The following is an 18,027-nucleotide window of genomic DNA, read 5'->3' on the forward strand; positions in this document are numbered from 1 at the left end:
GTGACCATAATAGGCCACTATTTGACAATTTGAACAAAAAAAGTTGTTATTTTGCACTCAAGGTTTAACCAGCCTTTTCCTCTGCTGCAGTTTTTACTGTCATTTTTATTTTGTCTACCCAATTTAGTAAAGAAAACAACATGTGACGTTGCAACCTTCGTGAAGGGTTAACTCAGTTATCCTGAATTAGTTTAAGATGAAAGTACATAATGAACTAAGTCCAACTACAGAAAGGCAAATGTAATAAAGCAGTAATAAAAATATATCACTCCCACTTCAGTGCAGTTATAAATGCAGACGTTAAAAGGTGAATAGACACATGTTAAGCTTTAATTAACACTACTACCTGACCTCTGCGCCGTAAAGCTGCGCAGTAAGGAGTAAAATATGTGAACTCCTTCCTTCCATTCAAAGGTTAACACAACCAAACAAAAAGTACAATGAAAGCTAGCAGCATGCTAACAGCTGATTGGCCAATTACTGTAAAAGCAACAAACAGCAGCAAAGCAAAAAATACTGAGTCTCAAAGGTGTGAGGAAGTGAAGGAGCAGAGAAAAGACTGTTTTGTTGTCACTTTGCCTGCAGGCTCAGCTGGACTCGGTACAGCATGTCCTAAAGCTACAAGAGGACATTTATGTAGCCTGCTAGCTGCAAAATATAACAGTAGAAGAAGACAGTTACACACTCACACAGATCTTATTACTCCACTAAAGCTGCTTACCTTCGTTTCTGCTTCTTACATTAACGCACACATAAACAAAAAGATGACAAACACAAACAGCCTCCTCCCGTTTTAAGTTCCTCTTTCGCTTCTGCTTGACGCTGTAAAAAAAAAACAACAACCCAGAAGAGGAGGCTACACCGGGTCCCGGCTGCTGCAGACTCAAGACAGATCCTCCACGTCCCCACTGGTCTCCATCAACGTGGCACTCAGCGCTAAGCAACAATCCAGCTCCTCCCACGAAGAAGAAGAAGCAGAACAACAACTTCCGGGGAGAGTCGACGTCGCTGTTAGCGTGCTGGAATGCTAACTATGCTAATTTGAAAAATCAAACAATCGAGGGACGCTGGAAAATTTAACCTGTGGCTCTATGTGAAAGATAATAAATTAATTTGTTGATTAAAAAAAAATATTTAAAAATATTCTCCATCACCTCCTCTCTTTAAAAACATTTTTATTGCCATAAATAAAAAATAACAATTAATATAAATGAGTAATATTAATTAATTAATTAATTAATCATATGACCAAAGCCCTTGAGACAATAAACAATCACTAGGATTAAATAAGTGTTGCAAAATGTATTCGGTGATAAAAAAGAAATATTAAAAAATATTCTCCATCAACCCCTTTCTTTAAAAACTTTATTTATTTTCCTAATTTTTAAAAAAAGAACAATGAATATAAATGAGTAACATTAATTAATTAATCATATGACCAAAGTCATTGAGACGATAAACAATTACGAGGATTAAATAAGTGTCACAAAATGCATTAGGTGATAAAAAAGAAATATTAAAAAATATTCTCCACCACCTCCTCTTTAAAAATTGTATTTATTGCCATAATTTAAAAAAAGAACAATTAATATAAATGAGTAATATTAATTAATTAATTAGTCATATGACCAAAGTCCTTGAGACAATAAACAATCACTAGGATTAAATAAGTATTGCAAAAATGTATTAAATGTATCGTATTATATCTATACTTGAATAAAAAAAATATGCCATGTTGATTTTCAGTCGTTAAATCACTTAAGTTCATGAAATTTGCTCTTTTTGTTCCAGAATGTAACCTGCATTTTAGAGGAATATTGAATTCTGCAAGTTCACAAAAAGGGCATTTTAAACATTTTAGATAATATTGTACCAAATCAATATATTCCAATGTAAATCATTTTAAATTAAGCAGCAGTATTAGGTTTCAGATTATAAATGTGATATTTTTCATATTGCCCCTGCTAGCTAAAAAAACCCCCAAAAAAACACACACACCAGCAAATTATGCTTCAGTGAATATTTATTAGTGAAATGAATAGCTGAAAGTATAAACAAAGACAAACCAACAAAGTTCTTAATGCAGATGTAGTTGTGTAAACTTCAGCAGAACTCACACCTCAGCAAGTCACCCCTGAAAGAATAAAAGAAGTTTTAAATAAACAGTTAAACTCATACAACAGCAGAAATATTTGGTTGTAAAACCCTCATTTAGTATTTCATGTATAATCTCCCCCAGACATATGAATGGGTCAGATGGGTAGTGATTGGTATAATCATTGGGATGGCTTTTTTACTTTATTACACACATCAGGACTGCAAATACTTACAGTACATGCATGTCAGGTCACAACCTTGTTCTTCAGCTGACCTGTAAAAACAAGAAACAATCAGAATTTAATATGAAGATAAAATTAAAGTGATGGGTATGTGTGCATGATGTTACACCATGCAAAAACATGAATACTTTTGCATGATGAAATATTTGCAAAACCAGGAGTTTAACTAAAGTGTGTTAGAGACACACGGTGTGCGCCGAATTCAAGAGTTGCAACTTCTACTTCAGAAAAGTGTAGAGTTGTGTTCTGATTTCAGATTAATATTGGTCAATTTGCGATTTAACACCAAATACAGAATTATTTAAATGGAGTTTGGTGTGACACATGACGCTGGCTTTTAGTGACCACGTGCTCTGACGTTGGCAGTTTTAAATCGTAAAGAGCACTGATTTTCCTTTCTTACACACATTTAAAAAGAAACACATGATACAAACTACACTTAATTTAAGTTTTCCTTACCTCATACTGAAGAGGGACCCCCCCCCACCCCACACGTGTTGAGTTTTTCAGCCACGCTGCAGAACAGACCGTCGCTTGAAAACCATATTCAAAGAGAAGGAGCTATTTAACTTTCCATATCAACTACAGGATTTAAACACACAAAAGTATAAATGTAACACTCAATGCCTAAATTACCCTTTACTAATTCTAAATTACATATCCCCTTTCCCCCCAGACCCTCTATCGTAATGCTGAACCTCCACACTACATTTCTCCACCCAGGCGCTTCAAGTTTTCTTCTTCTGGTCATATGTGTATTTTCATGTCTGTGCATTACCGCCACCTGCTGCGTGGGTTGTGCAAAATGTCCTCTTACTTGTACAATACAGATATTTCAGCCATTTATCTTTGATTTATATTAATTAGTCCTTATCTTTTCATATTTTCTGCAACAAAAAAAAACAACTTTTACTTCATTTTTTCCCTCTCATAACTCCCCATTGTGACATCTAACCAACCTCGGATGAAACATCATTGAACAAGTCTTAATGGTTTTCCCATTCAGTGTGTTTTAATGTATAGGAAGCATGTGAATATTACACAGAAATCAGCATCAGAGGAAATATCTCGCTGTATTTAATCTATTCTGAGTGTGCAGAATGGATAATATGTTCAAATTGATTTTAGGGTCGAACCTAAAGATTGCCTCTACTCATTTTCATTCAAACAATTTAGCCTAGGCTTTGTTAATTAATACTTCATAAACGATTTGCAGCACTATAAGCCACACGATATTAGCGCTTACAATGATTACAAATACTTGTCAAAATAAATATCAAAAGATAACATGTTCTTGTTTGCCTACTGTAAGCACAAATATGCCCATTACATAAAAACATACGGGGATCTTCTTCCCAGAAAGACTCAAATAAAAAAGGGAAAGAATAAAAGAAAAGAGAATCAAATGGAAGAACAGAAGGAGGAGAAAACAGCCTTGAAGGGAAATTAAGAGAAAAAGTTTATGTTCCTGTTCTTCTTTCCGAGAGTCCATGTGTGGACAGAAGAGGACAAAAGGTCCATCAGAGTCCGTCTTCTCTGTCCATTTGTCCTTCAGTTTGAGACGTGAACAGCACAAGCGGCTGCTCTGTGTGTGTTATTCCAGCTGTCAAAGGCGGCTGAATCTACTTTTAACCCATTGTTCTACCTTTTGACGAGGGACACAACTCGTTCCCCTGCTGGAGAGACACCTTGGGATGGAGGGGGGAGGGAATCCGAGACAAGAGGATGTAAAGTAATCCACGTCTCCCGGCCCCCCCCCCCCCCGCCCAACAGCTGAGGCGGGTTAGGTTCGAGGGGCGAGGGAGAGCCAGAGAGCTGCCTAACAGTTGATGGAGGCACAGTCTGCTTTGGCTTTCCCTGCCGAGTTGATGATCCTCATGAGGCAGTGTCCAAACTCCTCCAGGATCATCCGCTCCGCCTCCGCCTGATGCTGATGCTGATGCTGATGCTGATGAGTCTGTTCCGCCTTCTTGGCCTGCTCCAGGAGACACTCGCACGTCGCTTCGAGCACCTCCTTTGTTACAAACGTGTACGGCAGCCTGAAGCGGAGAGGGGAAACAAGACGTTACTGAAAAGACACATTCATTAGAGGATTGTTTATCCCACTCAGAGGAAGACGTTTTCCAGCAGTTACCAGGAATGGATATCAAACAAAGGGTTGTGGACATTTGTATTTGAAAATAAAATAAAACAGTGTTGCTGTTTCACACATGCACTCCTGAAAAGATGCTGTGGACATCAAAGCGACAGAATCTGAAACTATGACCGTTTTTTCCCCTCTTTGTATCAATGCTGTGTAATTGGACGTATTCACAGTATCAAAAAAACAAAACATACTGGCGAGCAGAAAAGACAGTTGACAGCTGCATGTACAGTACAAACGACAATTTCAAGCTGTATGCCGGTCCTGCATGCTTTGATTACTCATAGGCTCTCCACAACTTCCCCGACATGACATTATTAATATCATGGGCCTTGAATAGTATCATGACTTACCCTGCGATCCCCACCGCTAACCACAGGTCTGTGTTGTTATTCGCTTGGTTTACTTTCTTTGGGCTTTGATTTCCTGCTCTTATTAATGTTCTGACCTGCAGTGATCAGTGCGTCAAATCAAACCTTTCAGTTTGAGGAGCAAACTTTTGATTATCATAAATCTGTAATAATAAAGATTTTTCTGGCTCAGGAGAGAAGTCTTTCAGTACCTCCCGCTTCCACTTGAAATAACCGGTGTGGTCCTCATGAGCAGGTCTGAGATCTGCGACGACAGTTTGGTCTTGGCCGCCGTCTGCTGCTGCACCCTCACTTCTGCTGCGTCAGCCAGGTGCATCAGAGTCTTCCTCTCCGGGCTCTCCTCAAAGTTTTTACAGCCGATGCATTTGCAGATCGACGAGCACATGATCTTCGCCTTTAAGATGGTAAAAAAAAAAAAAAGTAGGACATATAAAGTGTTAATTATAAGTACGAAGGGTTAAACCAGTCAAAAACAATGCAGTAAAGGAAATCTGACCTCGTAGCACTCGCAGTAGTTCTTCAGGCAGCCCGACCGTTTGCAGTTGCAGCCTTTGCTGTGTCGGCGGTCCGACTCGCCCTCTTTACCTTTACCTATTTTGGGTTTGAAGGCCTCTGGATTTCGATCCAGACACGTCTGTAGAATCAAATAAAACACATTTTAACTTTGAGTTATCGGACTCACAGATAACGGCAGCTTAGCCACTTTAAATCTCCATCTCACCTTTATAGCTTTGAGACGCTCCGTTTCATGTTCCAGGTTATTGAAGCAGTTGTTGCAGTTACAGTTACTGCAGAATTCTCCATTTGCAAAGCAGTCGCAGTATCTAGGAGAGGACAAACAAGAGCTCTGCTTCATAATACTGAATGAATAAGACTGAGAGTATCAACTCCAACCCAAGTGTGCAACAAACAAAAAAACCTGAGTGGATCTTTCTTCTCTCTTCGTTTGTATTTCAGTTACAAATTCATCGTATAGATCAGGTCAGGGTTTGGACAAATGAATACGATGATTAAACAAACTGAACTTACAGTTTGAGACACTGTGACTTGGTGCAGTTGCATGGTTTCCTCTGTCTGGAGGTTGAGTCTGCCGTCGACAAGCTGAAAGACATCAAATAATATACTTTAGAGGAAGAGTAATATAAAGGACATTAAGGGAATCCATTAGAATGGTGAAAAAGTTTCTGCATTCTTCACTTGAAATCTGACATTACTCCTCAATCTTTGTATCTGGGGATAAATGTAAGAGGACATCTCTCTCACTCTCTGATCATCTGAACAGCGTACAGAAGCTACTAAAAACAAAAACGCAAGCTTGGAAAAGTTGGAGCAGATTGTCTGCTAGCTAACCGATCTTAAGAGGTGATCGTAGACCGTTTAGTTTCTCAGTCCCCCACATAGAATAAGAACTTATTCTCACCCGTTGAGCGGCAGCTTGGCCTGAGTCTGAACTCCTGTGTTCGCTGCAAAACCAGAACCGCTAGCGAGAGTCACAAATGGAGACTGCTGGATCTGTAGGAAAGGCAGAAAATGCAATTTCAAAAAATGCATAGCAGTGCTTGATGACTTCTTTCAAAAAAAGTAGTAAAATTAAAGAAGAAAACCAAAGCATCTCTAACCTGCGTGACGTACTGTGCTGGCACCACGGCGTAGCCCATGTTCCCGCCTCCTGGAGCCGGAGCCAGGACAGTGCCAGGCGGGAGGTTGGTGAAGTTGGGCTGAATTTGGGGCAGAGGAGTCGCAGGCATGATGAGGCGCTGCTGGGTCTGAGTGGTGGTGACGACTGATGCTGACGTCAGGGGCTTAGGGGCCACCTAGAGGGGAATATGCTCCGTTAATGAGCGAGTCACAGAGAGCGCCGCATGAATGCAGACTAACAACATTCACAGACGTGTTACCTGTTTCATGGTCTGTGCTGGAACGATGGGGACAGACATCCTGACGGCTCCTGTGCTCACCACCATCGGTTTAGCTGTGGGACATGAAGAACCAGGATTTACTAAGCAGAGCTAACAAGTGATACCAGAATTTTAACATTTTTAACTTTTTCACATGTATACTCCTGAAAATATCTAGATAATTACAGGAGGACTGCTCTGGATATTCTCCTGACCTGGCTGTTCACATATGCTCCACACAGCGGGAGAAAAACTTATAAACCTGCCCTTATACTTAAACATACTTATATACAGTCATGTTTGCATAAGCCACGTGTGCGTACAAGTCGTCACACGCTGAACAGAGGAACAGAGAAACGAATCATTCCGGCTAAGCAAATATTTTCTTCACATAAAGAGTTTTGAATCGCTTCGTGTTGACACAACAAAGTTAAACTCCGTTGAAATATTAAAAAAAAAAAAAAAAAAAGGTCCCACCGAGATTTGAACTCGGATCGCTGGATTCAAAGTCCAGAGTGCTAACCATTACACCATGGGACCATGTGAAAGAAGAGCTGTCCCTGTGTAGGGGAGTTATCAGATGTTGACCTGATAAGAACAGATACTACACTTGATGTGAGCCAGAGTGCTCTATCGAGAGGTTTTGTGTACCTGTCTGTATAGAGCTGGTGCTGGGGCCGCTGGGCTGTCCCGTGCTGCTCGCTGTGGTCGCGGTGACGAGGCGGACGTAGTGGAATCTGCTACCTGGAACCTGAATCTGTTGCACGTTGGGCTGGGTGGCTAGAGGGATGATGGTTTTGAACTGGGCGCCGCTTACTCCTCCCACAGCCACAGACTGGACCGGTTTCATGTTCTGGATCAGTCGGGACACAACAGGAAAGAAAAGATCATTATATTTCAAACTTTTTGTCACATGTCATTCTTCTTTCTCTACCCGATTTCCTACTCTATCATCCACTGTCCTGTCGATTTATTACAGGCCTAACAAGGCAAGTCCTTAACACAGTACAAAGGTTATTCCAGTTTGCATATCTTCCGATCTTATCCAAACAAAATTGGAAGTAATAAAGCTTCTTTTTTTTGTTGATTCAACTGAGTGAGATCAGTGGTGATGTACACAAAGCAGCAAACAGACAACGGTCAGTGTTGGGAAGAGCCCTGCTTTATTGTGCTGCCAGCTGGACACACTGGGAGAGAGGCTGTTGTATTTTATTTTGACCTTTCAGACTAAATTAAACAGACAAAAAGTACAAATGACATGAGGGCTCCTCTAACCTCAACTAGTTGAAACATTCACTGAATGTATAGAAACAACAGCCGAAGATACTTTGATTCATGTCATATTGATCTACCTTCCAGTTGGGATAATCTGCTGCTCCTATTTGATTTTTTCCAACTAAATAAACTGACAAACTCATCCATACTTTCATATTAGTCGTCTTTTCCTCCCACACATCATCAAGGTTAACAAGGTGTTTAAGGGCGCGGTCACACTGGCCATCTGTACTGTTCCCTACTCAAGCACGATTGCCCCTACTGCAGTCACACTAAAACAAACTTATTTTGTGACAAACTGCATGTTAAGTGTTACATTTGACACATACTAAAAAAGGCTAGCAACTTTGACAGCTAATAAGGATGTAAAAAAACAAATATATATTTTTAGCTCTGCAGGAGAAGCTGTCCGCTAAACTGACCTGCGTTGTAAAAGCGCTTTTGAATAGCCAGAAGACTAGAAAAGCGCTACACAAGCTCAAGTCCATTTACCATTTAAACCTATAGCATCAAACCTGTTGTCTGTGTTTAAACTGCAGAGCAGACGCTCTCACACTCACGCCAACCAGAAACAAAACCAAGCTTTGTACCGTCATCATACCTGTGACGTGGCCTGACTGGTGGCCACCTTGACCGGAGATGCAGACGTGGACTGTTGGACTGCGAGGATCTGCTGGCCGAGTGCTACATTGACAGGAAGAGTCACAGACTTCCCGGAGGTGTTGGAGGTCGGGGACGCCACGGACACCACAGTCACCTGGCAGCGAGACAAACAAGGAGCGTGCAGCATGATCAGTTCAAAACCCAAAAAACTCCTGAATGATCATAATTAGTAGGGGTGTAGTGAAGCAGGAAGAAACAGGATTTAAAGCAGAATACGCTGCTATGAATGAAAGAAAACACTGAAGGAATACGGCCTGCTGGATGTACCTCTCCTCACCGTGCCTGGTGAAGTTTTCCAACACAGGTGTGACACTGACACAGGATTAAGTGGAACATCGTTAGGGTTATCTAAGACACCTGTGCTATCCTTTGTAACATCACCTCAAACTTAAGCACCACTCATACTGAGCAGCAGTATTGAATTCTGAAGCGCGATACAAAACAGTAACAGTATATATATACTGGCCACCCTCTTTGTGCATTGAAGCAGTTTATCCAGCTAGCCAAACAATCAAACATGCTCAGAGAAGACTCTCAGACCGAAAAGTTGCCTTGTCCTCAAGTTTACTGAGGGACATGAATTGACTGTGAAACTGCAACACAAATAGTTACAGAAGTATAAATGAATACAAGCTCTTGAACATAGATCATGTCTTACAATCTAAATTACTATCACAAAAACTAAGGTAAGTAGAAATACATAGATGTAATCAAACAACATATGTAAAATGTACTGTATATCTTACTGTTAAATGTACATGAAAACCTAAGTCATTGTGCACATTATCCATGCTAAACAGCAGCTAAACAAACAAATTGTTTAATATTCACAGAACAGCATAAAACTTACGGATATGGTCTTGGATAGCTCCAAAAATACGGAAAGTCCTTCCAGTATACATACAATGAGAAACAACTGCAGCACTGCCATGTCCTCATTTACTCAAAAACAAAAGTGAAACTTAACTTTAAACTAAAGCCGCATTTATACTCTGTGTCACTAAGCGTCAGTTTAACGTTAAATGGCATAGAAACAGTCTTAAGGCATAGAAACAGTCTTATGGCATAGAAACAGTCTTATGGCATAGAAACAGTCTTAAGGCATAGAAACAGTCTTATGGCATAGAAACAGTCTTATGGCATAGAAACAGTCTTAAGGCATAGAAACAGTCTTATGGCATAGAAACAGTCTTAAGGCATAGAAACAGTCTTAAGGCATAGAAACAGTCTTATGGCATAGAAACAGTCTTAAGGCATAGAAACAGTCTTATGGCATAGAAACAGTCTTAAGGCATAGAAACAGTCTTATGGCATAGAAACAGTCTTAAGGCATAGAAACAGTCTTATGGCATAGAAACAGTCTTAAGGCATAGAAACAGTCTTAAGGCATAGAAACAGTCTTATGGCATAGAAACAGTCTTATGGCATAGAAACAGTCTTAAGGCATAGAAACAGTCTTATGGCATAGAAACAGTCTTAAGGCATAGAAACAGTCTTAAGGCATAGAAACAGTCTTATGGCATAGAAACAGTCTTATGGCATAGAAACAGTCTTAAGGCATAGAAACAGTCTTATGGCATAGAAACAGTCTTATGGCATAGAAACAGTCTTATGGCATAGAAACAGTCTTAAGGCATAGAAACAGTCTTATGGCATAGAAACAGTCTTAAGGCATAGAAACAGTCTTAAGGCATAGAAACAGTCTTATGGCATAGAAACAGTCTTAAGGCATAGAAAGGCCATGACAATAAATGTTTCCTCTATTTGGTAAACGAGGAGTAGGGTGTAGAGTTTACCTTGCTGGGAGTCTTGAGGGGTGAAATGGCGATCTTTTTGCCTGCGATACTTTGAATACTCGTGTTGTGGGACTCCGTTAGAGTGATGGTCCTGGTGGGCAGCACAGGAGAAGTCTGGGTCAGGACCCGCCCTGTAGAAGAAAAAAAAAAAAAAAGTGTCGGGACAGTTTAGTTTTACTCAAGGCCAAAAGGAAAAATGGAAAGTTAGCAAAACTAGCAACAGTCAGTTTTAACCTTGGGAGAAGTTACATTCTCTACACACCAGAACACATTTTCAGTTCAGATTTCAGATTTAATTTCAGGGTATCAACAGCGATATATCGGCTGCATTATTAATTGCTGTTTTATTGTGTAACACAGCTGAATGCTGAAAGGCAAGCTGTGACTTCAAGTATAAATGTCTCTGCTTCTTACATCTTTCTTCCCCTCAAATTCAAGGTAAAAAAAAAAAACCTGCCATTCAAATTGAATAGAAAGTGTTCCATTGAAATCCACTGTGTTGGCCTAGAGAGCTAAAATAACAAAGATCGATTTTGCCATCTCAACACCTGCAGAGTTGTCTGTCGTCTCTAAAGCTTTGCCGATGATGCATTTAAACGTACCGGCAATAACAGGAGACACTGATGTCTGAGGATTCAGACCTTTGCTGTTGACAGTTTTTGTGATGATGAACTTGATCGGTGCGGCTGAGGATGTCGGCGTCTTCTTGGCAATCTGTGGAAATATTCAACAATATGATTTATGTTCATTGCTCATTTTGTTCACACATTTACACTTAACATTGGTGGAAAATGTTTAATTCAAATGGGATTCTTTAGAGGTAAATATAATCAGTACTGCCACAGCTTTAGTCTAGTAAGTTTTTTTGTATCTTCATCTCATTGAGTTGATTTCAAATCTTTAAACCTTGTGGAGGAGAATTCATCGGACAGTTTATGAAGCTGTAAATCAATGTCCTGGTAAAGGACCTGATCCACTTAACGATACAGGGGATTGCATCAGTGCCAGTGTATCAAATGTGTGCACTGTGTACTTTAATGAAGAGGGGTTAGGGGGTCAACATACATGGACTGGTAGTGGAAACAATCATTTTGGGTAAAACAGCAACAATAGCCTGAGATGTATGATGACATTTAATTCCTAATCATGTATAAATTCCTGAAACTCCCCTTCAGAGGCGACTGAGGTCCTGAGAGGGGTCTCAACACTGAACACTTTTAATATCGTATCAAAAACTTACCTTTCTACTTAGTTTATGGCTGTGTTTGTTTTGTGTGTGAACGCACTTCTATCTGTATGTGTGGACATACGTATGTGTGATATCATTTCACAGTTGCCTTCTATGATCATTTTGAGGTTGTTGATTTTCACTTCATGTGAAGCACACCGTGTTGTCCTATGTTTAAAATGTGTTTGAACTGGCTTCTTTTCATATCAACATCAACATATTAGCATGCACAGAATCGATCCATGTCCACATGAAACACACACAACCAGACGGAACTATATGGAGTCTTCAGCACAGCTGCAGTTATGAGCATTAAGTAGAGATGCACAGATCCACTTTTGTTTTCAGTTCTGATCCGATTTCGTTACATATGTACCAATATTTTTATATCATAACTTACAATGTTGTTGTTGTTGATATTATGTGTAATGCTCCACAAAGCTTTAGTAAACCCAGCATTGCATTGTACCAGATTCACAAACAAACAGGAAGAGACACCAGCTGTCAGGTTTTTCAAAGCAAATATTTTAAACTGTAGTGTAAGAATTGTACTTGTCCCCCCCCCCCCCCCGCAGGACCAACCTTCGGTCCTGGGGGGACGGGGCCTTCTCCATTGCAGCTCCCCCCCTCTGGAACTCTCTCCCTAAAAACATCAGAGACTCCCCCACACTCACTTCCTACAAGAAATCCCTAAAAACTCACCTTTTCATCACCGCCTACAACCACTGACTCTCAGAAAAGCGCTATATAAATCTAATTTATTATTATTACTTTTTAACACATAGAAGGAGCTGTTCCATCTCGTCTGAACATCGTCATGGAGACCATTTGTGGGCACTTTTTTGCACTTCAGTCTGAACGTCTTCAAAGAGAGACTGTGCGCGAGCTGAGAATGTTTAAAGTGCCCGACCATCTTTCTCGATCAGTGACGTGGATGGACGGTCCCATCTCTAGCATTTAGGATGAATTCAAATCAATAATTGATCTTCAACAATTTCCCAGATTTCCAGTTTGTGGCCTGGCAAAATCTGCATTCATGTTTAAAAATATATATATTTCAGAACTTCGCTGTCTATCTCTTTATAACATGTGTTCAGCTTTGTGCAGGCCACTGAACTCTTACAACGCACCTCTGCTTATCTTTGCATTACTTTACAACTAAAACACAGTTTGTTTACAGTGAGCTCCACCTGACGGACTAAAGCTTAAACATACAATAATCACTATACTTCATTTATCAAGTCTGTGGAAAATGATTGAATGCATGATTCAACATAAAAATTTCAAATAATAGCAATACCTGCACAGCCTTAAGCTGCTGGGCTTGTAATGTCGTCAGCTGGTTGCCAGCAGTCGCCATCATTGGCTTCAGTTCCGTCCTCCCACCAATAGTCACCACTTTATACTGTGGAGCTGCAGATTTATTGTCTCCTGCAGCCAGCGAAACACCGGGCTTGCTGCCTGTGTGGGGTAACTGCAGCACTATAGGCTGCCCCGACTTTCCTATTGCTGTGACCAAAAGTTTCTGCCCATCCTGCTTTATGATCTGCGGCTGCATACCTGCAGCTTTTGCGGCTTCAGAGGCCTGAGCCGAAGCCACCTTGTTGAGAATGATCTGGTGGTTTGCGGCTGAGATGGTGAACGGAGCAGAGAGCTTCTGTAAGCCGCTCGTAGTCACACTGGTCCCTGTCAAACTGTCTGTAGTTTTTGTGGTGGCCGTCGAAGTAGCCATGGCGGGTTTGAGGGTAAAACGAGGCGAGGATGTGCTGGATATCGAGACAGGTAGCTGACTGACAGGGGTGATGCTGAAAGTAGAGTCTGTGGTGAGGGACGTGGTCACAGCCTGCGTGTGTCCTGTTGAAGAAGTATCCAAACAGAGGCTGAGATTTTCTGAAGCCGCCACAGGGGTATCCGTCTCCATCGGGACTGACGTGTCCGCGCTGGGCTCTGGCCTGGCCGTGGTGCTGTCAGGTTGGGACTGAGGGATGTCCTCGATGGCCTCAGTGTCCATGATCTCATCAGGAAGGAGGCTGTTGAGCTCTGGTGACACCACATCCATGATGCAAAGTCTCAGCTCTCTGGTGAAACCCAAAAAAACAACAAACAATGAGTTTTCTTTGTAAATGAATGGAAAAGCTTGATTGCCCCTATGAGAGGTTGCCTTGAAAAACACAAGTGACAAAAGCTGTTGACAACAATACAGACAGGAACACACTTTAAACAAAATCTTTTTTTTAAAAACAACAACAACACATCGTTTTCGGATCTTATGTTATGCTAACAAAGTTTTGTTGTGTTCTTTTAAACAATGACAACAAAGAGTATCTATCTACAATTTGTTGTGATTCTTCTTAGCCTCTGACCCCCTGTAGAGGAAGAAGGGGTGTTTTTTGTGGAAATTAAGTTGTTCTGTATGTCATTTTAATCTAAACATTTACATACATTATTTTATTGGGGTTTCATCAATTATTATAACAAACATTATACATTAAAATATATTGGTCAGTCTGACAGCAAGTACAGAGTTTAATGAAATGGAAAAGATGAATAAAAAATAATAAAAAACATATGCGCACATACACTTCAGCTGATTTACTGTAACAACAATAGATTGTAGATCTATTTTTATAGTTTAATCCAGGTTACTCTGTGCCCTAACCATAGTCCTTAGTTTTGCTGAATTTTACCTACATTTAACTCAAGAAACTCCATAAGCAGAAAAATATATATATATTTTTTTTTTTACATTTAAAATGTATGCAAGATATTCCACAGCAACACATGTTTAGAGGAAGCAATTACATATTTTGACTTTGTTACTGTCTTGAATACAATATATTCACGTTTAGAGAGAGCTGTTCCCAATAACAAGTTTTATTTCGTAAACATGTGAGTGTTAATCAATATAAAGGGGGGGGGGGTTACTAAGAGTCACGCTGAGGCTGTACTCATCTTGACACAGACTGACAGCTGATGCAGGGTTAGCTAGGACACACACACACACACACACACACACACACACACACACACACACACACACACACACACACACACACACACACACACACACACACACACACACACACACACACACACACACACACACACACACACACACACACACACACACACACACACACACACACACACACACACACACACACACACACACACACACACACACACACACACACACAGGAACAAAGCGACCAACAGAAACACAACTGCACACATGTCTGTCTTAACCTGCACTAAAGTAAAAGTGGTCCTGGTTCGGGTTAAGAGTGCAAAAACAAACAAAAAGAAAAGAAGCGACAAAGCTGTTTGCTGGCTGCGTTACTATTTCAGGCCGGGGTTGGATTTCGAAAGATCCGCCATTTTTACCTCGTCATCAACTCTGCTAGCGCCCCGGCTAACACCTAGCTGCAGAGACTAAAGGATGTATTTAATATTATTATTAACATTAACCCTAAGACACTTTTGCACGCATTAATAGCCCGTAAAGAAGTATAGATAAATGATATAGTAAGATAATAAAGGCTGGTGCAATCTTAAGTGCAACTAGCAGGAACCTAACTATTTTAGCAGACTGACAACGTAAACAATGATAGCTTTAAATAATTCCTCCTATTGCTATTTTCATATAGATCTTTATTTAAACAAATTTAATTTTTTTTTTAGAAAAGGCACATTTATTTTTAAATATAGTGTACATGCAGTATTATTAGAATCATGACACTATTTATTCTATTACAAAGATTAAAAACAAAAAAGATTATACCGTGTTAAGTTATTAAGGGTATGTTGCCAAGGAATGACAACAACTAGGTAAATGTTACTAAACATTAATGTCAAAAAACAAATTACCTAATGTACAAAATAAAATATTGGTCTTTTTTTCCCCACAATTTACGTATTGCACATGAATTTATTTGGCTATATTGTCGATTTAATACAGTTTTAAGTTCGAACCATTAGTTCCTGTCAAAGAAAAGTCACCTAGTATAGTTCAACAAAGAAAACACATATTTAAGCTTATTTATTGAGTCAGTGTTGAGTGTGTTTAGATTGAAGGAACGACTTAAATCTCATTAACAAACCAAAGTCAGTGACTCATTTATAGACTACTCTAACAAAAACAACCCCAGGGAAAAAATATAATTTAGTAAAATCCAGAGGACTAGACATCCTCCAAGTTGTATTATTATTACTATTTAAATTGTATTATTTTGGTATTTTATGTGTTTTTTACATCTTATCTTTTATTTATTTAGTATCATTGAGTTTGTTGTGTTGGTTTGAGGTGTGAATAAAAATGTCTCAGATTGTTGTTTTTTTTATCTGTATTTAAAAAAAGAAAAAAAAAAACAATAAAGAGAAGTTAAAAAAACAAACAAACAAACAAACAAAAAAAAACTTCCCAACTTGGGAACACCGACCATCAGAGGAGAACTTGAATGCAGCATTAGCTCATGTTTTTGCAGCAATGAGCCAAGTTAGTTGGCCTTTTCCAAATATAAACGGCAACATAAACGGCATATTCTGAAGTCCTATTTTTATTTATTTTTTCAGTCAAAAAAAACTTAAAAGCCCCGTTTTCAGACAATGTCAAATACAGAAGGACGTTTTAAGCTACAACTACAACCAAATTCCCTGCTGGTTTTTATATATATAATGTCAGCATTTACCAAAGGAGAAGTAAACGCACCACCGTAATGACCTATACGTGTCTCTATGTTCCTTTTAATATGTTTTTACTGCTGTTTGCGGACGCTGTGTGTACACTGAGCTGCTGGGTCAACCATATGTTATTCTCTGTAAGTACGCCCTAAACTTTATAAATTTAACTCTAACTGCTGACCCTCATTACAGAGAGTATCAAACCCATTTTTGCTCGTCATTGCTGTCTTAACCTTACCCATTGTTATCGTTATCATCATCATCATCATGATGATGAAGCCAGACCAGCGGGCAGGACAACTGTACTAGCAAACTTGCTGAGCTCGCTAACCCAGGCTAGCTAGCACAACATTATACCTCAACATTTGATCACATTATAGTGCTAAGCGTCCCTTTTTAACGCGCTGCTATGAATCGCGGAGTAAGCGAACAAACTTGTGCTTACCCGAGGGTTTCACGCCGGCCAACGTTTCCAGATAATACGCGGAAAGGAATAGGCGATTGTTCAAAATACCGCGCCGAGCGCCATTCCTCCCTGACATTTCACAAGTCGACCACGCCCTCCGCGCCCTACGTCACTACTGCGTATTTCTTAAAGGCGCAGCACATCATTTTTAGAGTTCGGCGGATCAGAGGAGACATGGTTCGGATAAAGGATGAATAAAAAATAAATGAAAAATACGTTTTTTTTTTAATTAGAAAGTTATCCGAAGGCAAGAGCCGTATTTTGTATTACTTTCACAACAAAATAAATCTCTAAAATAAGAATAAAAAACGCTTCCTTAATAAAGGATACATTATTATTATTATTACAAAAGTAAACCTAGCCTATATAGTTGGCCTATTTTACTTTCTGAAGATAAAAGGCTGCTAATGTTGACATTAACTGTATTTAATAAATCAGGGAGAAGCTCAGTGACTGATATGCTCCAGTCAGTTCTATTAAGAAAGTAAAAGAGTAAAAAGGAACGAATTAAAGCCCAAGAAAAAGTCATATCACACTGTAAATACCCCAATACTAGTTCAAATCTCCCATCTAAATGACATTCATGGTTAAGAAGTATAATATCCTTGCATTATTGTGACTTGTGCATTACTGTGAATCGGAATTTAATGATGGCAAGTTCTGTTTGAACTATTATTGCAACCCTGCGCGGGTTTATTTAAATGTTCTTGGTGTGTCTATTTTTTTTTTAAATTGTATGTATGGCTAGGCTATAGTTTATGGAAGCCCATTTACGCCAGTTAAAAAAAAAGTCATAATAAAGTCATAATAATGAGATATAAAGTCAAAATTATGAGATAAAAAGTCAAAATTATGTGATATAAAGTCAAAATTATGAGATATAAAGTCGAAATTATGAGATATAAAGTCGAAATGATGAGATATAAAGTCGAAATTGAGATAAAAAGTCGAAATTATGATATAAAAAGTCAAAAGTATGAGATATAAAGTCAAAATTATGAGATATAAAGTCGAAATTACGAGATATAAAGTCAAAATTATGAGATAAAAAGTCATAATAATGAGATAAGTTAAAATAATGAGATAGAAAGTTGAAATTATGAGACTTTATTATTATTTTATTTTTTTCACCGGCGGAAATGGGCTTCCATAATAGTTTGATCTCTGC

The 18,027-nt window shown here is 39.2% G+C and overlaps 2 protein-coding genes and 1 non-coding gene across 6 annotated transcripts in view; all 3 read right to left on the reverse strand.

Moving 5' to 3' along the window:
- Positions 1-937, reverse strand: part of sec31a (SEC31 homolog A, COPII coat complex component) — an 18,697-nt gene extending 17,760 nt beyond the window's left edge. For all 4 annotated transcript variants that reach the window (XM_065965430.1, XM_020648679.3, XM_020648680.3 and 1 more), the window contains exon 1: positions 722-937. The gene's annotated coding sequence lies outside the window, so the exon portion shown is untranslated. The remainder of the gene's footprint in view (positions 1-721) is intronic.
- Positions 938-3,329: 2,392 nt separating this feature from the next.
- Positions 3,330-16,963, reverse strand: lin54 (lin-54 DREAM MuvB core complex component). Its single transcript, XM_020648681.3, has 14 exons — positions 16,839-16,963; positions 13,014-13,791; positions 11,088-11,199; positions 10,486-10,616; positions 8,628-8,783; positions 7,403-7,604; positions 6,752-6,825; positions 6,473-6,667; positions 6,274-6,365; positions 5,883-5,954; positions 5,575-5,677; positions 5,350-5,487; positions 5,045-5,247; positions 3,330-4,378 (listed from the first exon to the last, which is right to left on the reverse strand). The coding sequence occupies exons 2-14, from the start codon at positions 13,770-13,772 to the stop codon at positions 4,159-4,161; spliced, it is 2,457 nt and encodes an 818-aa protein (XP_020504337.2). The 5' UTR covers positions 13,773-13,791; positions 16,839-16,963; the 3' UTR covers positions 3,330-4,158.
- trnaq-uug (transfer RNA glutamine (anticodon UUG)) lies at positions 7,220-7,291 on the reverse strand. Its single transcript has one exon. It is a non-coding gene; the product is annotated as a tRNA-Gln (tRNA).
- Positions 16,964-18,027: the final 1,064 nt, after the last annotated feature.

The sequence above is a fragment of the Labrus bergylta genome, chromosome 17 (genome assembly GCF_963930695.1).
Source record: "Labrus bergylta chromosome 17, fLabBer1.1, whole genome shotgun sequence".
Taxonomy (NCBI): Eukaryota; Metazoa; Chordata; class Actinopteri; order Labriformes; family Labridae; genus Labrus; species Labrus bergylta.